This window comes from Ailuropoda melanoleuca, chromosome 6 (assembly GCF_002007445.2).
Source record: "Ailuropoda melanoleuca isolate Jingjing chromosome 6, ASM200744v2, whole genome shotgun sequence".
Taxonomy (NCBI): domain Eukaryota; kingdom Metazoa; phylum Chordata; class Mammalia; order Carnivora; family Ursidae; genus Ailuropoda; species Ailuropoda melanoleuca.
The window spans coordinates 82098247-82119681 of NC_048223.1; the positions used below are offsets into that span (position 1 = coordinate 82098247).

The 21435-nt window shown below is 49.5% G+C and overlaps 1 protein-coding gene and 1 long non-coding RNA gene across 2 annotated transcripts; one reads left to right on the plus strand and one right to left on the minus strand.

Moving 5' to 3' along the window:
• Positions 1 to 1657: 1657 nt before the first annotated feature.
• On the plus strand, positions 1658 to 8514 carry PPIF (peptidylprolyl isomerase F). Its single transcript, XM_002922410.4, has 6 exons — positions 1658 to 1957; positions 3166 to 3196; positions 3614 to 3702; positions 5668 to 5764; positions 6260 to 6335; positions 7528 to 8514. Exons 1-6 carry the CDS (start codon positions 1760 to 1762, stop codon positions 7661 to 7663), a joined length of 627 nt encoding a protein of 208 aa, XP_002922456.1. The 5' UTR covers positions 1658 to 1759; the 3' UTR covers positions 7664 to 8514.
• Positions 8515 to 8666: 152 nt separating this feature from the next.
• Positions 8667 to 20247, minus strand: LOC117802706. Its single transcript, XR_004626181.1, has 4 exons — positions 20089 to 20247; positions 19805 to 19911; positions 19271 to 19559; positions 8667 to 12175 (listed from the first exon to the last, which is right to left on the minus strand). It is a non-coding gene; the product is annotated as an uncharacterized LOC117802706 (long non-coding RNA).
• Between the last annotated feature and the right edge of the window lie 1188 nt (positions 20248 to 21435).

Consider the following 21435-nt stretch of genomic DNA (forward strand, 5'->3'; position numbering starts at 1 on the left):
TATGCACTGATACGGCCGGGGCAGGGCGGGGGGATCTGGGAGACTGCTGAGGGCCTGGACAGGGCAGGGAGCAAGCTGGCTCCCCACTCTGGCCCGTTCTACTTCAGGGCATGAGAATCATGAGCAAGGAGGAGCCAGTCCCTGGGACAGAGTGAGGCTCCACCCTGGGCTGGAACCTGGGGTGCCTCTGGGCTCCAGGATGCCGCTGGGGCATCACTGAGTCACCAGGCTTCTCCGGGCCAGGAATAGAGAAGGGGACTGTAAACTTCCAGAAAAGGGCCAAGCCAGAATTCTAATGAGCCTAGGACACGCTGCTTTAACCTCATGAATTCATTTGGGCCAGCATTTTGCCATCTGACCCCTTCCCAGGAGCTGATTCAGGTCTCAGCTCAAGCCCACTCGACCCCAACGTTCAGCCCCCACCCTCTTCTTGGGCCCCTTGGACCTCTGAGCCCCTGCAGCTGGGACCCACTGCTGTTGCCTTACACCTGCTGCAAAGGCAGTCTAGACCCCGTCCATCAAGATGCTCATAGCAGAGTACTTAACGGTTGACACACTCCTCCTCACCTTCTTGAAACAGACCCGGAAAGAAGCAGGCCAAGGACTCCCATCACATCCTTATTCTCCAGAAGGGAAACTGAGTCTCAGAGTGGTCTGAGAAGACTGGCGCAGGCGAGCAGCAGAAGATGCCGGTGCTCCTAGCCCTGGGCAGTGCCTTCCTCACTCTGGGTCTTTGTGTCCCATCTGGAGAGTGCAGGTGTTAGCTGAGATGCTAACCAGGGCCCCTATTACCTACTTACTGTGGACCCCCCACACCTACCACACTTCTGTGAAGCCCCCCTCAGCATGAGGGGTAAATCCTCCTCACCATGGTTCTCCGTTCCCCTTCTCTTCTTGTCTTACCTTTTCACTTCTCTTTGCGCTCCCTATGAAATGGCCCCTGTACTGTGTTACCTGCAGGTGTGTTGTTGGGGTGACTGGGGTGGGAGGGAGCCAGCAGCCAGCTGACCCTGTTGCTGGGGACCAGGCCTGTGAGTCTATGGGGTTGGGAATGGGGCATCGGACCCAACCCTGGCGGAGGGCGGGGGCCGGCCAGAGCCTGCTGGGCCCCTGCTGAGTTCCGATCGTGTGGGAAGAGGATCTGATGTCCAGAAGCATCTGCAGACAGGGCCAGACTAGGGCTAGGAGGCCTGTGGTCAGCAGGGGAGGGGTCTCTGCCTGTGTCCTCCTGCACCTCTCACTCTAATCCACCTCTCACCCCCACCTTCTTTGTCTCTCGTCCACATCTCTCTCGGTCTCTCTGTCTGCAGGGCCTATGCCTGGAGGGAAGGGCTCAAACATAGATTTGTGTTATATTCAAATAAAAACATATGGATGCTCATATTTTGGAGTTAAGCACGTTTTAGCATATTTCCCTCTCTTTTTTTCATCTAGGAACCTTACAAAATGGAACCAGCCCCCTTTTGCCAGGTCGTGTCTGTCCCTCAGGTCTCTGGTCCTTGGGGAACCCCTTGAAAGGAGTTCACACTCCGTCGCCCCAGCCTCCTGGCTGCGCCGCCCGCTGGGGCCGCCAGGGGTCGCCCACGAACAGGCTCTAAGGGGGCGGGCTGGGAGGGCAAGGGCGGGGCCTCGAGGCCGGCCCGGCCAATAAAAGTGGCGGCGCGCGGAGGTGGCTGACTGTAACCCGTGCACGCGCGTAAGTGTCGTTTCCGTCGTCTCCGTTCCTACCGCCGCTCTCCCGCCCCGACCCGCAGCCGCGATGCTGGCGCTGCGCTGCGGCCCCCGCCTGCTCGGTCTGCTCCCGGTCCCGCGTTCCGCGCCGCTGCGCCTCCCCGCGTTCCGCGCCTGCAGCAGCAGCAGCGGCGGCTCCCGAGACTCGTCCTCTTCCTCCCGGAACCCGCTCGTGTACCTGGACGTGGGCGCCGACGGGCAGCCGCTCGGCCGCGTGGTGCTGGAGGTGAGCGTCCTGCACCGGGCCGCGCCGGACTGGGCATGGGGGACGGGCCCGGCGCTGTGCCCAACTCGCTGGGTGACCTTGCCCCTTACACCTGGCCATGGGCCTCAGTTTCCCCATCCCTAGAAGGGGGCATCAGATGGGTCTCTTCCGGTCTCCTCTCTGCACTTTGGCGTAGTGGAGGCGGGAGGGAGGTCAATTGTGGAGGAGAAAGCTCAAGGTCAGGTCATGAACTGTGAGAGCCTGGCCCTGCTGGCTGACCCCGGGGTCGGGGAGAGGTCCCGAGACCTCGCGGGGTCAGCGCCCAGACCCGGAGCTCCGGGGCAGGGTCGGGGGGCTCGGGGGTCGGGGCAGTGGGCCAGCTGGGTACTCACGTGGCGGCCCTTGCATAATGCGGAGCCGACTCGGCCCCGCCCCCTCGGTGGGACTCGCCCGCCTCCCGGCGCTGGGGCAGGAGCCGAGGTGGTTTCCGGCGGCCAGCCTCCTCTCGTGCAGGGCGAGCCTTGCGGGCTCCTGCCCCCAGGCTGACCTGGGACGGCCCCCCTGCAAGTCGGGGCAGTGTGCCCGGGGCCCTTCACCCCAACTCTAACCCCGCCACACTCCCGGACTCACAAAGTAAGAAAAATAGAGGGAACAAACGAGGGGGAAGCTCAGGTGTAGCCCTCAAGCCCAACCCCCTTTTGAACAGAGACCTCCGTTAGGCCTCAGTTTCCTCTTCTGGGAAATGGAGACCACCCTCCTTATTCCCATTTATTTTAGTGGTTCGGCGCCGTGGTGGCTCTGGAAGCCTGGAGGCAAGGGGCCGGCTTGGTTGGGGCTGTAGCCTCTCCTTACCGCCCCCCCACTCCCAGCCTCTCTAAGCCCATTTCCCCTCTGCGCACTGAGCTTGGACTGGCGCCTCTCCGGGCGCTAAGTCTCTCACGCTTGGGGCCCAGCCGTAGTAGCTCTGTCAGTTTTGCCCCTGGCAGTGGGCCGGGATGGCAGCCATCTCTTCTGACATTTAGGGAAACCGAGGCTGCCTCCTCCCAGCCTGGGTTCAGGAAACAGCTGGCAGCGATGATAGCTGCCTAGGCTGCCTCCTGCCGAGGGCTGGGAGCCCCGGGAATGGAAGGGGCTTCTTGGCCGCTGTGGGGGTTGGGTGGTGAGAAGGTTCCTTCCATCACCTGCCTCTGGACTGACCATCTTCTCTTGTCCCTCTTCTCTCCCCCCAGCTGAAGGCAGATGTCGTCCCAAAGACAGCCGGTAAGACGGGGCTTGGGGCCTTCTGTGTCTGGTCTAGATGGAAGGGAGAGGGGCCAGGCCAGGTGGGTGGGAGGCTGAGAGGAGTTGGGGCACAGTGACCCGAGACCAGATGGGAGTTCCACATGAGGCTCGGCTGCTGGGTACCCTGGGCCAGCTTTCTGTCCCTCTCAGAGCCTCTGCATGGCCCAGAGACTCCCTGCCAGGAGTGTGTGCTCTTGTCACAGTGCTGGGACACTGAGCTTTGAAAAGGAAGTGACTTGCCTGGGCTCCTGCAGCCAGAGCAGACCCAGGGAGCGGGCCTGGGGTCTTTCCACCCTCTGTTCACCTCTGGGGGGTAGAAGGGTGCTGGCTAGAACGAGTCATGACCTTGGAGTTGAAGCCTGGCCCTGCTGACCTGTGTCTTCCTTCAACCCTCAGAGAACTTCAGAGCGCTGTGCACCGGGGAGAAGGGCTTCGGTTACAAAGGCTCCACCTTCCACAGAGTGATTCCATCCTTCATGTGTCAGGTATTGTCGTCCTGTCTGCCCGGTTCCCCGTCTGTGAGTGGGGGTGCTAACAGGGGCCACCTTGTAGGGTGGTTGTGCGGATTAATGAGCTACTGAACAGAGAGCTACGGGTTACTCTGTTGGCCTGGCTTCTCACCCAGAGACGGTGGAGCTGGTTGGGCTGCCCCGGCCGTTGAGCAACAGGGCAGGTGGCAGGGTGGCCAGGCTGACGGAGCCTGTGGGAGGGGAGGGGGGACTGGCATTGAGATCTGCATGTGCACAGTGCCACGGGGGGGGACATCTTCAGGCTTTGGAGGACCAGCATATGCCGGCAGTCTCCAACCATGTCCCCCTGTGTGTCCCACTGAGCACTGGGCGTGGGAGATAGTACCGACAAGAACGCACAGGTCTGGACTCGGAGCTTCTCCTTCTAGAGTGGGGCATCTTTCTCGGTTAAATGAGTGTTCTTGAGTCATGTGTGCGGCCTGTTTGTCAAAAACATCGGTATTGCTGTGTCAGAAGTTTGGGGATAGGGGCGCCTGGGTGGCACAGCGGTTAAGCGTCTGCCTTCGGCTCAGGGCGTGATCCTGGCGTTCTGGGATCGAGCCCCACATCAGGCTCCTCTGCTATGAGCCTGCTTCTTCCTCTCCCACTCCCCACTCCCCCTGCTTGTGTTCCCTCTCTCGCTGGCTGTCTCTATCTCTGTCAAATAAATAAATAAAATCTTTAAAAAAAAAAAAAAAAAGAAGTTTGGGGATAGATGTGGACAGCAGGAACTTCCCCAGGGGTCGGGACCCCAGGTGTGTTGGGAGTCACCCTCCGTTAGGTCAGGCCCTGCTAAGACAGGGGTTGATGTCTTGAGGCCGGCAGACCATAGAGGCAGGGGCGTGTGTGTCATGACCTCTCTGAAGTCCTTCCAGCCTGGAATTCTCTCCCCCGTTCCCTCCACTCCAACCCCGGGGCTGTCATGCTATTGTGGTGAGTGGCAGTGGGTTGGGGCTGGGCCTGCTGACGTGTCGAATGTGGTGAATGCAGGGATGGGAAGGGAGGCTGTGGCAATGGGACAGGCCTGGCCAAGCCTGTGGCTTTCTGCCGCAGAGGCCCTCCCAGCTCTGCCTGAAGGAGGCTGTCGATGAAGCAGGAGCTGAACGGGGCTGTCCTGAGCCAGGCGAGGGTCTTCCTCCGAATAGCACCGGGCAGGGGCGGGCCTTCCAAAGCTGGACGGCTCTCTGAGGCATGAGTTGGTGGCACCAGGAGGCCCAGGCCAGGGTTTTGAATCATCCCTGTCTGGGGACAGCCTGCTGGCGTCTGTGGATGCTTAGGTCGGGCTGGTCAGGTCATCCCTCTCACCTGAGGATCAGATCTCAGGAAGACTGCCATGAGACCTTGGCCAGGGGCTGGGGCTGGCAGCCACTGGGCTCTTCTGGTCGCGGCTCGCTGTGGAGCCTCAGGCAAGCTATGAGGACGGATGCCCGTCCTGGGTCTGCAAGGCAGAGGGAGGCCCCTGGGCTTGGTGAGGAGGGAGATCCGGGCAGGGAGTGGGGCTCAGCATAGAGAACCGGCTCTGTGCCAGCCGCTGCTCCCCCCGACAGACCAGACTTGGGAACAGGGACCCCCTGGCCACCTCCCTGTCTCCCCTCCAGGAGTGGTGGGTAGAAAATTCTAGGTCACTACCTACAAATCTTCTCAGAATGGCCGTTAGATCTTTTGCGAATCATTTAAAAAAACTTGCCCAGATTTTAAAAAAATGAATCATGTGGGAGTTGGGTAATTATTAATGGCAGAAAACACTGAAGCTTTATTTTTGCTTATTTTCCTTGTTATTTGGTGAGTCCGGACATCCGTGGATGTGTTCTGACCCCTCGGCCTGTGGGGCTTCTGGCTGGGTGGGCCCCAGGTGGGTTGGCGGGTCCCTCCCCGCACCGCGGCGGCCTCCCCCTGCCAGCTCCGGGGGGCGGCGGCTCAGCAGGTGCTCTGTGCTTGCAGGCCGGCGACTTCACCAACCACAACGGCACTGGGGGCAAGTCCATCTACGGAAGCCGCTTTCCTGATGAGAACTTCACACTGAAGCACGTGGGACCAGGTGAGTGGGGGCCGCCGATCCTGAGCTCTGGCCCGGCTGCGGCCACACGCAGCACGCCTGGGAGGCTGGGACGGTTGCCCGATATGCAGTGATGCCCCTTCCCTCCTTCAGCACTCTGCGTCGGAGTCTTGGTTGTCCTGGAGCTCTGTCATGCTGAGCTCTCAAAAACTAAGCCTTTGTTTGAGAAGCTGGGGCAGAAAGCCTTTCAGCAAAACCCAGCGTTGTGTCACATTTAAGGCCCAAGTGTAGAGGTCCGTGTGCTGGAGTCCCCTGCTGTGCCACGGAGAGCTTCCACAGGGCCCCGTCCTCCCTGTGCAGCACGAGCGGACGGGTCCCGGGAGCCGGTCACCCTCTGGGCCTTGCTGGTCCTCTTCAAGCTCCAGGACCGTCAGACTCCAGTATCCTTGCTGTGGTGGGAGCTGTCCGCTCTTGTGAGTGGCTTCCCAGTGAGGTGCCTCCTGGGGCGGCGTGGCTCACCCCTGCCTGTCTTCACAGGTGTCCTATCCATGGCAAATGCAGGCCCCAACACCAACGGCTCCCAGTTCTTCATCTGCACCATAAAGACAGACTGGTGAGTTCCCCGCTCCAGGCTCCAGGCCCTCTGGGCATGAGGGGCGGCCTCGCAGCCAGAGGGGGGGTTTGCGTGCTTCCGGGGGAAAGTAGCATGAGGCTGGCCTGTACTCTGGGGCAGGAGCCCGCAGCTGGGCTGTGTGTCCGCATGGGAGAAGGACTGAGGGCGAGTGTGGGTTGTTCTAGAGCTTTCATTTGCTGTCAGCTGGAATTTTCTCCATGTGTTGTGTGCACACACACAAAAGTACTTTCACTGAATAAGTCTGGGACGCGCGGCAGAACTTACCAGGCCTCACAATGGCCTGTGGCAGCAACCTATTTGCTTGGTTTAACCTGCTGCTTCCTGGCTTACCTTGAGCTTGGATCACACCTTGGAGCCCTCTTGCCCATGTGCCTGTGCATTTTAGGGATGTCTTCCCTGGTTGATGTCCCACTACCAAATAAGTTCCTTTGCCCAAAGTCCCCTGTGTCCTAGGGGGACATCCTGAGACATGTGGAGGTGAGGGGACAGTAGCTGACCAAAAGTTAAGACTTAATAAAGTCCATTTCCTAGAACTTCAGGGAGACCTGAGTGGCAGGCGGATACTAGCTGCCTCTGGCCCTCAAACCAGAAGGGACACAGGTGTCCGGGCTGGGCAGCTCGTTGCTGGCTCTGCCTGCTCTTTGCTCCTTCCGTGGAACCCCTCATAGATCCTGCATTTCTGCTGTTGGCTGTAACCAGTGTTGGCCTTGCTGGCGCTGGACTAAGCTGCCTTTTAGATTCTTGGAACTCTCTCAAATTGAGAGCCACACTTGCTATCTTGGCTCTTACCGTGCTGCTCATGACCGTTCAGATGGTTCCATTTACACAGGCCTCTTATTTCTTGAAAGTAGTTTGATACCCTGTTATCTTCCCTGTGCAGAACCAGAATTAATTCACTTTTCATAGAGGAGGTTACCAGGATTCAGGTTAAGTGGCCTGGGGCAAGGTCACATGGTGTGGGAGGCAACATGTGCCCCGTGAGAGAGGGATCCTCCCTTGTATTTTGGGGAGCTCAGCAAGGCTTGATACTGGAGCTGTTAGGAGTGGGTCCAGATTTTCAGTGAGAGTGCCTTTCAGAATTGCTATCTCAGATAAAATAGTTCCATGACCAGGTGACCATGACATTGGGTGACATTGCACTACTCTTACTCTTACCTGGCTTGACTCACAGGTTGGACGGCAAACATGTCGTGTTTGGCCATGTCAAAGAAGGCATGGATGTCGTGAAGAAAATAGAATCTTTCGGTTCCAGGAGTGGGAAGACGTCCAAGAAGATCGTCATCACAGACTGCGGCCAGTTGAGCTAACTGGCCACAGGGTGCTGGGCCGGTAGCAGCCGCACACGTGTTCACTCACCTAGGCGGCCACTTGGGCGCCAGCAAAGGTGCCCCGTCCAGTTGCCTATGCTTGTTCCACCATCACTGTGTGCTTGAGGAAGGCCTCTCCGGAACGTCCAATCTCCACCGGGCCCACCACACTGCCTCCCCAGTGTCCGCCCTTCCTCACGACCCAATTTCTAGACACCTGTCATTTATGTGATGTCACCACTCCTCAACAGGCCTTCTCTGTGATCCCCCAGCCCAAGTTCATGGGTGCCTTGGACATCGGGGGTGGTGATGGCTTAGCTTCAGGGACAGGTTTCTGCCTTTTCCTCGATGGAGGGGGGAAAGCCTGCCACTGCAAAAGGCCATTATATCTGTTTAATGTCCTCTTCTAATTGGAATAATGTAATTAACAAGATTGCCTGGAGATGCAGCTGTGACACTAACTATTCCGTGCCGTGGTAGGACCCCAGTTGGTGGCCGAAGCCACAGAACCCCAGAGCTTGGCCTTTGGAACATAGTCGGGGCTTTTGTGAAGGGTCCCCGGCCACGGCATTTATCCCACTGTGATCCATGTCACTGTGAATCCTGTCGGTTTGCTGCTGTGGATTTGGAGGAGAGTTCGTGGGGGCAGAAGCAGGCGAACCTGGGAACAAAACATACTGTGCCTAGTCCTGGAAATGGCCTGTACGTGCTCTGGAAGAAAGGAAACATGTCTTTTCTGGAGGGCTTTGATTTTTCTGTGTTTAATTAATCTACTGATTTTGTATATAACACACTTGTGGCACATTTATTTGTGTTCACTTGAAATGTGAAAATAAATCCTATTTTCTATAGAAGACTGGTGTCTGGTGATTTTAGGAAGCAGGGTTTATGACTCGGGTATTTGGAGCCAACCTTCACTGAGTTAAACTACATACATGTCTGGGCTATGCTGAGGTTGTTTACATGGACCATCTCTTTTATCACTCCAGCAACCAAAGACGGTACTGTCGTCGTCCGTAGAGATGAGTTGGGCTCAGACAAGCGATCTTAGCACCCACAGCCTGTCTGTGAGCGCTGGCTACCCGCCCCCCCAAATCCCAGCTTCACCTCTTGGTGACCCAGAGTCTGTTTTCCTCAGCTGCATAATAGGTAACAGTAATGGCCCATGCTTTTAACACACTCTGGAGTGACAGGGACGACGACATTTCCCACGCGTCAGAGTCTTAGAGAAGGATCTGTATTCATCTAAAGTTAGGTGTGGAGTTGACTGTCCTAGATTTGCCATTTAGATTTGGAATTCTAGGTGATTCTGAAGTCTCAGGGCAGGGAGATTGGGGAGTGGGAGAACAGGATTCAGAACTCACTTAGCCAGAGATGGCAGTCTGAGTAATGGAATAATCACATTCTAGTCACAATACGAATGGAGTTATTTCACGTTGGGCTTCCCAGAGTTTGATTATGTGTGCCTCCTGTCATTCTGAGGTCACAGTGGCTGGAGTTGGGTCATTTGGAGTCCTGGAAGGTTTCCGTGATGGGGGTTTCCAGAATTCAGCTGCATGGACGGGGAGCTCAGCTAGCCTAGCAGTTTTTAAACAATTCTCAGGCGCCGTACGGGTCCTCAGAGCAAGGGGGAAACAAGGGACATGGGCCCCTAAACTCCATTTTCAATCAGATATGCTCTTTTTTCTTATTGGGACTCTACGAAGGGTTTCATTTGAAGAATGGGATCCTGAGCCCAACAGTAATCATGACAATGGTGATAATCACTGGTGATGTCTCATTCAGTCCAGCATTTTACAGATGTGTGGACTGTGGCCCCGAGCAGGGTCATGATGCCCCAGGTGACCCTGTGAGTCGGCTGGCAGAACAGGGCTTAGAACCTGGGATGCGCCAATCCAGAGGGCTCCCTGCTGGGGGCCTCTCCCAATGCCCCTTCGTCCTCCAATCCCCACATTCAGAGCACTGGTGACTTCTGAGGTCAAAGCCGCAACTTCCGTCCCTGTGGAGTTTTCTCTTGACCTCGACTCTAGGGAAGGGAAGCAGTGGTGCTGGTGGCAAGGGTGAGGGGCAGCCCCTCGAGTTGTGACCTGCCGGCCCTGTGGTGATTTCTCAGGAGTCTCAGTTCTCAGTCTTGCGTTGATCCCACAGTGACTTTTTTCCATGAGCAGGAAGTATGTGTGTGTGTGTCCCTCTACCCAGAGGAGTGTGGTGTGGAGCAGGGGACTGGAAGGCAAGAATTGCCTAAACACAGAGTTTCTAGAAGACGGGGCCACTTGCTCCACTTGCCAGTTCTCTTCTAAGCACCCCGCTCAAGGGCCTGGGCCTGGGCTTACTGGATCAAGACGGAGCCTGATAAATAGATAAGAGGGTGACTTGCTGGCACGCGGCACCTGATGCATGAAAGAGGAGGTGAGTCACACACGTGCTCTCAGATGTCATCGTGATGCCACGGAGCACAATGTGTAAATATCAGGAATATCCTTTTTATGAGACAACACATGATAAGCTTTTCAAAATGACTTCGCTGAGGTTTGATTTGCACATAAGAGAACTCACATTTTAAGTGTACAGCTCCATCACTTTTGACAAATTCACACACCAGATAAATTCTAGAACATTTCCATCTCTCCAGAGTCGCCCCTGTGTGCCTTCCCGGGCAGCCACTGAATCCTGTCACTGTACGTGACTCTTGCCTATTCTGGGACTTGGTGTATATGGAGTCATGCAAGATTTGCTGGACTCTAGCATGTTGTTCCATGAAAAGGAATGTCTGTGAATGTTTTCCGGGTCCAGTGAGGCCGGAGGCAATGCTTCTAGGAATCCTGGGGTGCTGGTAAAGCACGAAGAGCCCTGGGCCGCACTCGAGACCTATTGAATACAAATCTCTGTGGGTAGGATGTAGGAATCTGAATTTTAAGATAATAATTCTCAAGTTTGAGAATTTGAGCACAGGCCAGGGTAAGCGAGATTCAAAAGGAAACCACTAGACCACTAGCATTGTTGGTTACTTCTGGAAACATTTTTTTGCTGGAAGCTCTGGGGATCTGGAGCAAGCCCTCAGCTTATAAAAGGTGCCTCATGACTCTTAGATGGTGGGGGCGAGCAACCTGTCCAGCCCAAGCTTCGTGGGCTGCTGCTCTTCCATAGGGCTGGCAAACGTGGCTTCCCAACGCCTCACCGTCTTGAGGTGCCTTTGAGGGGAAGACCTCTGTGTAGTGGTCTCAGCTCTTCCTTTGTCATCAGGAGGAAGGTCTGGCTTGGGTGGGTCCAGACTGGACAGCATTTCTCAGTGAGTGGCTTCTGGGAGCCAGAAGTCAGCTGGGTGTCCAGGCCACTGGAGCCTCCCAGATCCGTCTCAGCCTTAAGAGGTTGTCCAGAATTATGATGGTATTATTATTATTATAACATTATGACAGTTAATTTTATGCGTCAACTGGACTGAGCCAGGGGTGCCCAGACATTTGGTCAAGCATTATTCTGGCTGTGTCTGGGAGGGTCTTTCTGGAGGGGATTGACATTCTCACTGGTAGACTGAGTAAAGCAGATTGCCCTCCTTGGTGTGCGTGGGCCTCATCCAATTGGTTGAAGATCAGAATAGAACCAAAGGCTGAGGGAGAGGAGCTCCTCCTCCCTCACTGTACCCCAGCGCCAGCCTTCTGCCGCCCAGCCGAAACATCTGCTCTTCTTGGGGCTCGAGTCTGCTGGCTTTGGACTGGAGCTTACACACATCAGTGCTCCTGGTTTTCGGACTTGGACTTGGAACTACACCAACAGCTCTTCGGGGTCCCCCGCTTGCCAACTGCAGCTCTTGGAACTCCTCAGCCCCCATAATTGTGTGAGCCAATTCCTTATAATAAATCTTGTTCTCTCTTTCTATATATACACACACACACACACACACACACACACACACACACACTATTGGTTTGGTTTCTCCAAAGAATCCTGGCTCATTTTTTCTTTTCTGCTTATAAAACCAAAATACACTTGTAAAAATTCAAATGTTACATAAATATATAATACAGAGAATCTAAATTACCCGTAACCCTATTATATTAATAGTCAGTATGGGTTTCCGCATTTGCTTAGAATATAGAACGCCACAAAAAACATTCCTGCCCCGACAACAATGAAAGGGTGAATAAACTACAAAGTCATGACGTTTCTTGAGTTCATCAGAAAGGCAACGAGGTCATCTGAGTTCTGAGGAGAGAGGACAGCCAAAACGTCTCACCTGTGGCAGAGCACCGCAGGAAGTTCGGCCGCGAGACAAGTGCAGGAGAGGAAACCCAGTACAATGTGACTGGATCGTTCAGGCAAAGAAGGGACTCGTTTGTCTGCAATGGCTGGGGCCCCTCCGCACAAAGCAAGCACACATTCGCTCTCAGGCTCTCTTCCCCAGGCCTCCACAGGAGGCTCAGGAGAAAGGCCCGAGACCTGCCTCGCTGCTGAGGGCCTGCCGTGATCTTCAGCTCCTGGCATGAAGTCTTGCTCACTTCCTCAGACGCTCTCCTAGGAAGCAAAATTCTTAATCCACTAGAGAAAGGGCCGTAGTCCCTCCATCTCCAGGAAGAAGTAAAAGCTCACGCCAGCTGGGGGAAAGGTAGACAAGAACACCCTATAACCCCCAGGGAGGGTCAGGAAACCATCCAGAGCCCAAGAACCCATTCTGATACCAACTGGAAATGAGCTGCCACTGGAGAGGAACAGACACGCACCCAACACATGGCTAAGACTGAAGCCAGACCAGGATAACATGCCCCGACCCCCAAGCTGTGGGAGAAGGAAAGGCATGGAGAGGGGTACCGTCTATGCTGCACCCTGCTGGAAGTGGAGTACAAACGCTGAAAAAAAGCCTGCCACGGCCCAGCAGCACCCCAAGAACCCGTGGCCACTGCCACACGAGTCTGCATTTACGGGGCTCTGAAGGTAGGGACGGCAATGACACAACCCACACCCACCTCTCCTCCTGCATCAACTGATTTCCCCCAGTAGACTCGAAACAGAGCAGCATGCCCATTGCCCCGAGAGCACACCAAACTGCTGTCTCTTCTATGGTAAAAATAACATTCAGCATTCAAGGGGAAAACACTGTTGATAAATAAAGCCATCAACGGAATCGGACTCAGATACAACCGCCCCAGATGGGGCCATTAAAATAACCGTGATTACTATGTGGAAGCATCTAGTAGGAAAGATGGACAACATGCATGAACAGATGGGGAGTAATTTTAGCAGAAAGAAATTACAAGAAAGAGTCTAGGCGAGATACTACAAGGGAAAAAATATATATACCAATAAAAGACACGAGAAATGGAGATGTCCGCGGATGAGCTCCACAGCAAAGTCCGCGCAGTGGAGGATGCTTCTGGTTTGCCAGAGATTACAGAGATGACGCCAAGGTACCGTCAACAAAGGAAAAAACAGAGAAATTAGACTTGATGTTAATTCAAATTAAAAATGTTTGTGCTGCGGAGGACGCCATCAAGAAAGTGGAAACCCACACAATGGGAGAAACTGATTGTTGACACTAGGATGTAAAATAGCCCAACTGCTTTGGGAAACAGTCTGGCAGTTCCTGAGACAACCGCACCCACAGTTACCAATTCCACTCCGTGGTGTATACTGGAGAGAAACGAACATCTACACGGCGACTTCTATGCAAATGCTTACAGGAGCATTATTGATAACAGTCAAAAGGTGGAAACAACGTTCCTCAATGAGCAAATAGGTCAAAAGTGGTGTATCCACATGGTGGACTATTACTTGGCCATAAAAAGGAATGAGGTGCTGATCCACGCTACGACCTAGGGGAAGCTTGAAAACATCATACTGAGTGAAAGAAGCCAGTCACAGGAGACCTCAAACTATATGATTTCATTCATATGAAATGTTCAGAACAGGAAAATCTCTGGAGACGGAAAGTAGATTAGTGGTTGAAGGGGTGGGTGTCGGTGGGGTAGGTAAGTGGGTGATAGGTAAGACGTATGAGGTTTCTTAACAGGATGACGGAAATCTCCTAAAATGGGCTGTTCTGGTGGCTACATGTATCTGTGCCTAGACTAAAAACCACCGAATCGCGCACTGTCAGTGGATGAATTGTATGACATGTGAACCATAGTTCAATAAATACGCTTAAAAATATATATTAGTGAAGTCTCACAATTCTTTGGGTGTATGATCTGTTTTCTCTGGAATCCTCTTGTTCCTCTGGAAGATGCTGGGATTTGACCTAGTTATGGGCCTGGTGGTGGTGGGTCTAGGGCATTGCCTTTCAAAACATCTGCCCTGGATGAAGTGCTCACGGTGTTTGTAAGCAAAGAAGCCTGTTCCTCTCTGACACAGAAGGGCAAGCTACTTCCACTGGCAAGCGAGGGATGGAATGACGTGAGGGCTCAAGTTTTTAGTTTTATTTGGATCCAACCAGATGGCCCCATTACAAATTTCACGATCCCATTCTTGCCCTCTCACATGAAAAACTTAGTGAGACTATGAATTTAAATGATTGAAATTGAATTTCAATTGAATTGAAATTTAATTCCACAACCTACACAATTAAATGTTCGTTTGATTTTAAGGAATATCAGTCTAGTGTCTGTAAGAAAGGAGAGAATCTTTTTAGAGTTGTCATGGTAGCTTTCTGGTTCTTGACCAGAACTTAAGCTGAAAGTTTGTCATTTTCTTTTGGTAAACAGTCAAGCATGCTCAAATTAATCCACCCCACATCACAGTCCTTATGGTCATCATGACTGCGGCAATAGTCAAGTGGGGCAGCCACCGGGCCTCCCAAGGCACATGCTTCTTTCGTCAGATAACCACAGGAGAGAACGTGATTCATTGTGATGTCACTGCATGCCATGCATTGCTAACATTCCATTTCCCACTAGTAGGTAGTTCAGCGCTATCTTCAAGCCCAAGGACACAGCCAAACAAATCTCTAAATCCCACCTTTGTGGGGTTATCTCCTATGACCATTGGCCAGTGTTAATTCTATATTGGTCAGGGTCCAAACAGGATACAGAAACAACACAGTAATTCTTACAGGGAAGGTTGAATATAAAATTTATATCCTGCCACAAGAATAGACACATAGATCAATGGAACAGAATAGAGAGTCCAGAAATAAACCCATGCTCTTATGATCAATTAATCTATGACAAAGGAGGCAAGAATATACAGTAGGGAAAAGACAGTCTCTTTAACAAATTGTGTTGGGAAACCTGGACAACTACATGCCGAAGAATGAAACTGGGCCACTTTCTTACACCGTACACAAAAATAAACTCAAAATGGATTAAAGACAGAAATGTGAGACCTGAAACCCAAAAATTCCTAGAAGAATACATAGGTGGTAATTTGACATCAGCTGTAGAAACATTTTTCTAGATATTCCTCCTGAGGCAAGGGAAACAAAAGCAAAATTAAACTATTGGGACTATACCAAAATAAAATACTTTTGCACAGCAAAGGAAACCATCAATGAAACAAAAGGCAACCTACAGAATTGAAGAAGGTATTTGCAAATAATGTATCCAGTAAGGAGTTAGTATCCAAAACACATAAAGAACTTCTACAACTCAACACTAAAAGACCATAGTCCAATTTAAAAATGGGCAGGGGATCTAAAGAGAGATTTTTTCAAAAAAGACATACAGATGGCCAACAGACACATGAAAAGATATTCAGCATAGCTAATCATCAGAGAAATCCAAATGAAAACCACAGTGAGATAACACTTCACACCTACCAGAATGGCTAAAATAAAGAACACAAGAAACAACAAGTGTTAGTGAGGATCTGGAGAAAGGAGAACCCTCTTGCACTGTTGGTGGGAATGCAAACTGGTGCAGCCACTGTGGAGGGCAGTATGGAGGCTCCAAAAAAAAATAAAAAATAGAATTACCATATGATTCAGTAATTCCACTACTGGGTATTTATTCGAAGAAAATGAAAACACTACTTTGAAAAGATATATGCACCCCTATGTTTATTGTAGCATTATTTACAATAGCTAAGATATGGAAACAGCCCAAGTATCCATTGCTAGATGAATGATCNCTTGCACTGTTGGTGGGAATGCAAACTGGTGCAGCCACTGTGGAGGGCAGTATGGAGGCTCCAAAAAAAAAATAAAAAATAGAATTACCATATGATTCAGTAATTCCACTACTGGGTATTTATTCAAAGAAAATGAAAACACTACTTTGAAAAGATATATGCACCCCTGTTTATCGTAGCATTATTTACAATAGCTAAGATATGGAAGCAGCCCAAGTGTCCATTGCTAGATGAATGATCAAAGAAGATGTGAGATACACACACACACACACACACACACACACACACAATGGAATACTACTCAGCCATAAAAAAGAATGAAATTTTGCCATTTGTAACAACATGGATGGACATAGAGGGTATAATGCTAAGTGAAATGAGTCAGTCAAAGAAAGACAAATACCATAAGTTTCACTCATATGTGGAATTTAAGAAGCAAAACAAACAAACAAAAAACCAGACTCTTAGATACAGAGAACAAACATGGCTGCCTGAGGGGAGGTGGGTGGGGGATGGGTAAAATAGACCAAGCAGATTAAGGGTACACTTACTGTGATGAGCACTGAAAAACGTATAGAACTGTTGTATCACTAGATTGTACCCTTGAACCTAATATAACACGATATGTTAATTATAACTGAATAAAAGAAATTATTAACCATAATATGCGTTTATCTACTAAGGGGAAAGAGAACTCTGAGGAGTAAAGTGTCTCTCCAGTGCCCTCTACTGATAAAGTTTAATATAATTGTAGATGGCAAAGGAGAACTATTACAGTATCACAAACAGGGCAAGGCAGAATTTAGAGCTAAGAGACGAGCATCACACATGGTGAACTTTGCTTTCTTAGCCAGTCTGACAATCTCTGCCACTCAAATGTTTAAACCACTTATATTTAATGTAATTATCAACATCATCAGATTTAAATTGACCATCATGCTATTTATTTTCTCTTTGCCCCATCTGCTTTTTCCTTTCTTCTTTTGGGTTGAGCTTTTTTTTCTCTCAAATGATTCCATTTTATCTCCATTATTGACTTATTAGACTTAGTTCTTCATTTTATATTTTTAGTGGTTTCTCTAGGGATACATTATATAGCATAACTGACCACAGATTACCTGCAAATATATTGTACCACTTTACATATAGTGTAAGAATTGCTGGATCATATAGTAATTTTATGTTTACTGTTTTGAGGAACGGCCAAACTGTTTTTCAAAGTGGCTACAAAATTTTACATTTTCACCAGCAGTGTATGAGAGTTTCGGTTTCTCTACAGCCTCACCACACTTCCAATTATCTATCTTTTCAATTCTCGCCATCCCAGTCAATGTAACGTAGCATCTCATTTCAGTTTTGGTTTCACTAATGATGTTGAGCATCTTCTCATGTGTTTCTTGGCCATTTGTGTGTCTTCTCTGAAGAAATGTCTACTCAGATCCTTCGTCTGTTTTTAAATTGGGTTATTTGTCTTTTTATTGTTGAGTTGTAAGAGCTCTTCATATGTTCTAGATACAAGTGCTTTATCAGATATGGGATCTGCAGATATTTTTGCTGAGTTAAAATTCTACATTGACAGTTTCTCCTTTAAGTAATTTAAAGATGCTGCTTCCCTCTCTTCTGGCTTGGATGTTCCTCCCCCCACCCCACCCCCCTTATGAGAAGTGTGCTACAATTTTAATCTTTGTTCTTCTGTATGTAATATCTTTTCCCTCTATCTTCTTTTAAGATTTTCTACCTGATTGGGGCACCTGGGTGGCTCAGTCGTTAAGCGTCTGCCTTTGGTTCAGGGCGTGATCCCACNTATGGGATCTGCAGATATTTTTGCTGAGTTAAAATTCTACATTGACAGTTTCTCCTTTAAGTAATTTAAAGACGCTGCTTCCCTCTCTTCTGGCTTGGATGTTCCTTCCCCCACCCCACCCCCCTTATGAGAAGTGTGCTACAACTTTAATCTTTGTTCTACTGTATGTAATACCTTTTCCCTCTATCTTCTTTTAAGATTTTCTACCTGATTGGGGCACCTGGGTGGCTCAGTCGTTAAGCGTCTGCCTTTGGTTCAGGGCGTGATCCCAGGGTCCTGGGATCAAGTCCCGCATCAGGCTCCTCCACTGGGAGCCTGCTTCTTTCCCTCCCACTCCCCCTGCTTGTGTTTCCTCTCTCCCTGGCTGTCTCTCTCTCTGTCAAATAAATAAATAAAATCATGAAAAAAAAAAAAAGATTTTCTACCTGATTTTAAGCAATTGGATTATGATGAAACATATATATGGTTTCCTTTATATATTTCTTGTGTTGGGTTTATTGATCTTCTTGCATTTATAGATTTAACAGATTTTGAAAATTTTTTGTTAATTATTTCTTTATATATCTTTCTCTTCTTCCTCTCCTTTGGGGGTTCCTAATTTGTACATTAACCCAACAGAAGTTGCCCCATCTCATTGATGCTCTGTTTTGTTTTGTTCTTTCCAGTCTTTTCACATTGGTGCGTTTCATTTTGGATAGTTTCTACGACTATGTCATCAAGTTCACTAATCCTTTCTTTCTTTCCTTTTTTTTTTTCAGACCACTACCATGATTTTATTCTTAAATAAATGCTCAGTCTAAGGCCAGATTAGGCAGACAGGTGGGCCTAAAGCCAGGGAAGTGCAGGTTTTACTAATCCTTTCTCCTCTTCATTTGCTGTTAATCTCCAGTGTATTTTTCGTATCAGAAAAATTTTTTCATCACTAGAAGTTTCACTGAGGTATTAAAAATATTGTTTCCATATTTCTTTTTAACATGCTCATGCTTTCCTCTACCTTCTTGAAAATACAGAATACAGTTATAACTGCTTTAATGTCTACTCAGCCCTTACCTGTGATTTCTGTGTCTGTTTTTACTTATTTCTACTTCTTTATATGCCTAACTTTTAACAGATGCCAGACATTTTACCTTATTAAAATGTGTTGGATATTGTTGTGTTCCTGTAAATATTCTTAAGCTTTGTTGTGGAATGTAAATAAGTTATTTGGAGATCGTTTTATTCCTTTGAGGCTTGCTTTTGAGCTTTGTTAAAGAGACCAGCACATCTCTTAGTGAAGAACTAATTTTGTCCTACTTCTGAGGTCATGGGGTTCTCAGTGTTCTGCCCTGTTTATCATGAGGTTTCCCAATCTGGCTGGTGGGGACTTCAACTATTTCCGTCCCCCTGTGAACTTTGGGGATTTAGTTCTGCCCATTCCTTCGGGGTGGGGAGTGGTCCTTTGGTCAGCGTTGGGTCATCTTACATGTAGGGGCCAATCTGTTCTCGGCTAACTGGGTGAGGGGGGCCCTCTGCACGGGTCTGAAGGCTCTCTCTGGGACCTTCCTCCTCTCCATGCCACTTTTCATTCTCAGTGCCTCCGTCTTCTTTCCAGTGCTCTGATCCGAAAATTCTACCTAGCCTCTGCCCCCTAAGTTCCCCAGTCTGCCTCAAGTAAGGGAGCTGGCTGGGCTGCGTGGCTTCCCCCACCCTGCCTGGAGACCTGGAGACTCTGTCCAGGCTGTATTCTCCACAACCACAAGTCTCACCTCATTTGCTTGTGTTTCTTTTTCTCTGGAATCCCTGTTCTGTCCAACAGCTGGACAGCATCGGGTCACATATTTTGTCTGTTGATTTGGTTATTTAAAGTGGGAGGGTGACTCCAGTTTCTCTGACCCCAGAAGCTGAAATCTTCTGCATTGTTTTAGTTGTTTACAAGGAGAATACATTCTCTTCTTACTTGGGTGATATACAAGTCAGCTCAGGACAGGGGAAGAGCCTGGAGATGCCCACATGTTCCTCCGAGAGAAAGCAGCCAGGCCAGCTGTCCTCAGTGAGCTGCAGGAGAGGAACGTGCGTCAGACCTCACTCTCCCTCAGGCAGCCTCGTCCGATACGGGGCAGTGGGCAGCATCACAGCCTGTCCCTCTCCACAACTGTCCACGTTCCCACTGGGCCCCCCCAGGCCCCCTCCCTGCACCAGCCCAAAAACCATATGGATGATCCCAGGACAGCCTCTGGGATCACAGCTCAGAGGAATCATCAGAGTGAAGGATTCTAGATGGAGCCAGGTGCCCTACTTACTGTGTAGGTGGGGAAACGGGCCTGGAGGGGCAGAGCAATGAGCTCAGTGACAGTGGCCTGAGACCTGCCAGGTCAGACCCTGGCTCTCCTGACCCCAGATCTTCCTACTGCACAAAACAGAAAAGCGATTAAGAAAAGATCGCCCGATCAACATGACACGTCACATCAATAAAAGGATAAGAATCATAGGATCCTCTCCATAGATGCAGAAAAAGCATTTGACAAAATACAACATACACCCATGAAAAAAAACCCTCAACAAAGTAGATTTAGAGGGAACATACCTCAACATCATGAAGGCCTTCTATAATAAACTCCCAGCTAAGATCATCCTCAATGGGGAAAAACTAAGAGCTTTTCCTCTGTGCTCAGGAACAAGACAGGAACCATCTACTCTCACTGGAATTCCTAGCCTCAGCATGCCGACAACAGAAATAAAAGGCATCCAAATTAACAAGGAAGAAGTGAAACTTACACTCTTTGCAGATGACATGATACTATGTATAGAAAACCTGAAAGACTCCACCCAAAAACTGCTAGGACTGATAAATGAATTCAGTAAAGTCACAGGATACAAAAATCAATGTACAGAAATCTGTTGTATTTCTATACACCAATAATGAAGCAGCAGAAAGAGAAATTAAGGAATCAATCCTACTTACAATTGTACCAAAACTAATAAGATACCTAGGAATAAACTTAACCAAAGAGGTGAAAGACCTGAACTCTGAGAACTATAAAACACCGATGAAAGTAATTGAAAATGACACAAAGAAATGGAAATGGAAAGACATTCCATGCTTGTGGGTTGGAAAAACATTGTTGAAGTGTCTGTAGTACCCAAAGCAATCTACATGTTTAATGCAATCCCTATCAAAACACCACCAGCATTTTTCAAAGAACTAGAACAATTCTAAAATTTGTACGGAACCACAAAAGACCCCACAGAGCCAAAGCAACCTTGAAACAAACAAAGCTAAAGGCGTCACAATTCTGGACTTCAGGTTATACTACAAAACCGTGGTAATGAAAACAGCATGGTACTGGCACAAAAACAGACACATAGACCAATGGAACAGAACAGAAAACCCAGACCTGAACCACAATTACATGCTTCAACAAAGCTGGAAAAAATATGCAATGGGGAAAAGAAGTCTTTTCAACAAATGGTGTTGGGAAAACTGGGCCACTTTCTTGCACCATAAATAAAAACTCGAAATGGATTAAGACCCAAATGTGAGACCTGAAACCATAAAAACTCTTAGAAGAGAGCACAGGCAGTAACTTTTTGACATCGGCCCTAGCAACTTCTTTCTAGATATGTCTCCTGTGGCAAGGGAAACAAAAGCAAAAATAAACTATCAGGACTACATCAAAATATAAAGCTTCTGCACAGCGAAGGAAACAACAAAACTCTATAAAGGCAACCTACAGAACGGGAAAAGATATTTGCAAATGGCATATCTGATAAAGGGTTAGTGTCCAAAATATACAAAGAATGTATTAAACTCAACATCCAAAAACTGAAAAATCCAATTAAAAAGTGGGCGGAAGGGGCACCTGGGTGGCGCAGTCGTTAAGCGTCTGCCTTCGGCTCAGGGCGTGACCCAGCGTTCTGGGATCGAGCCCCC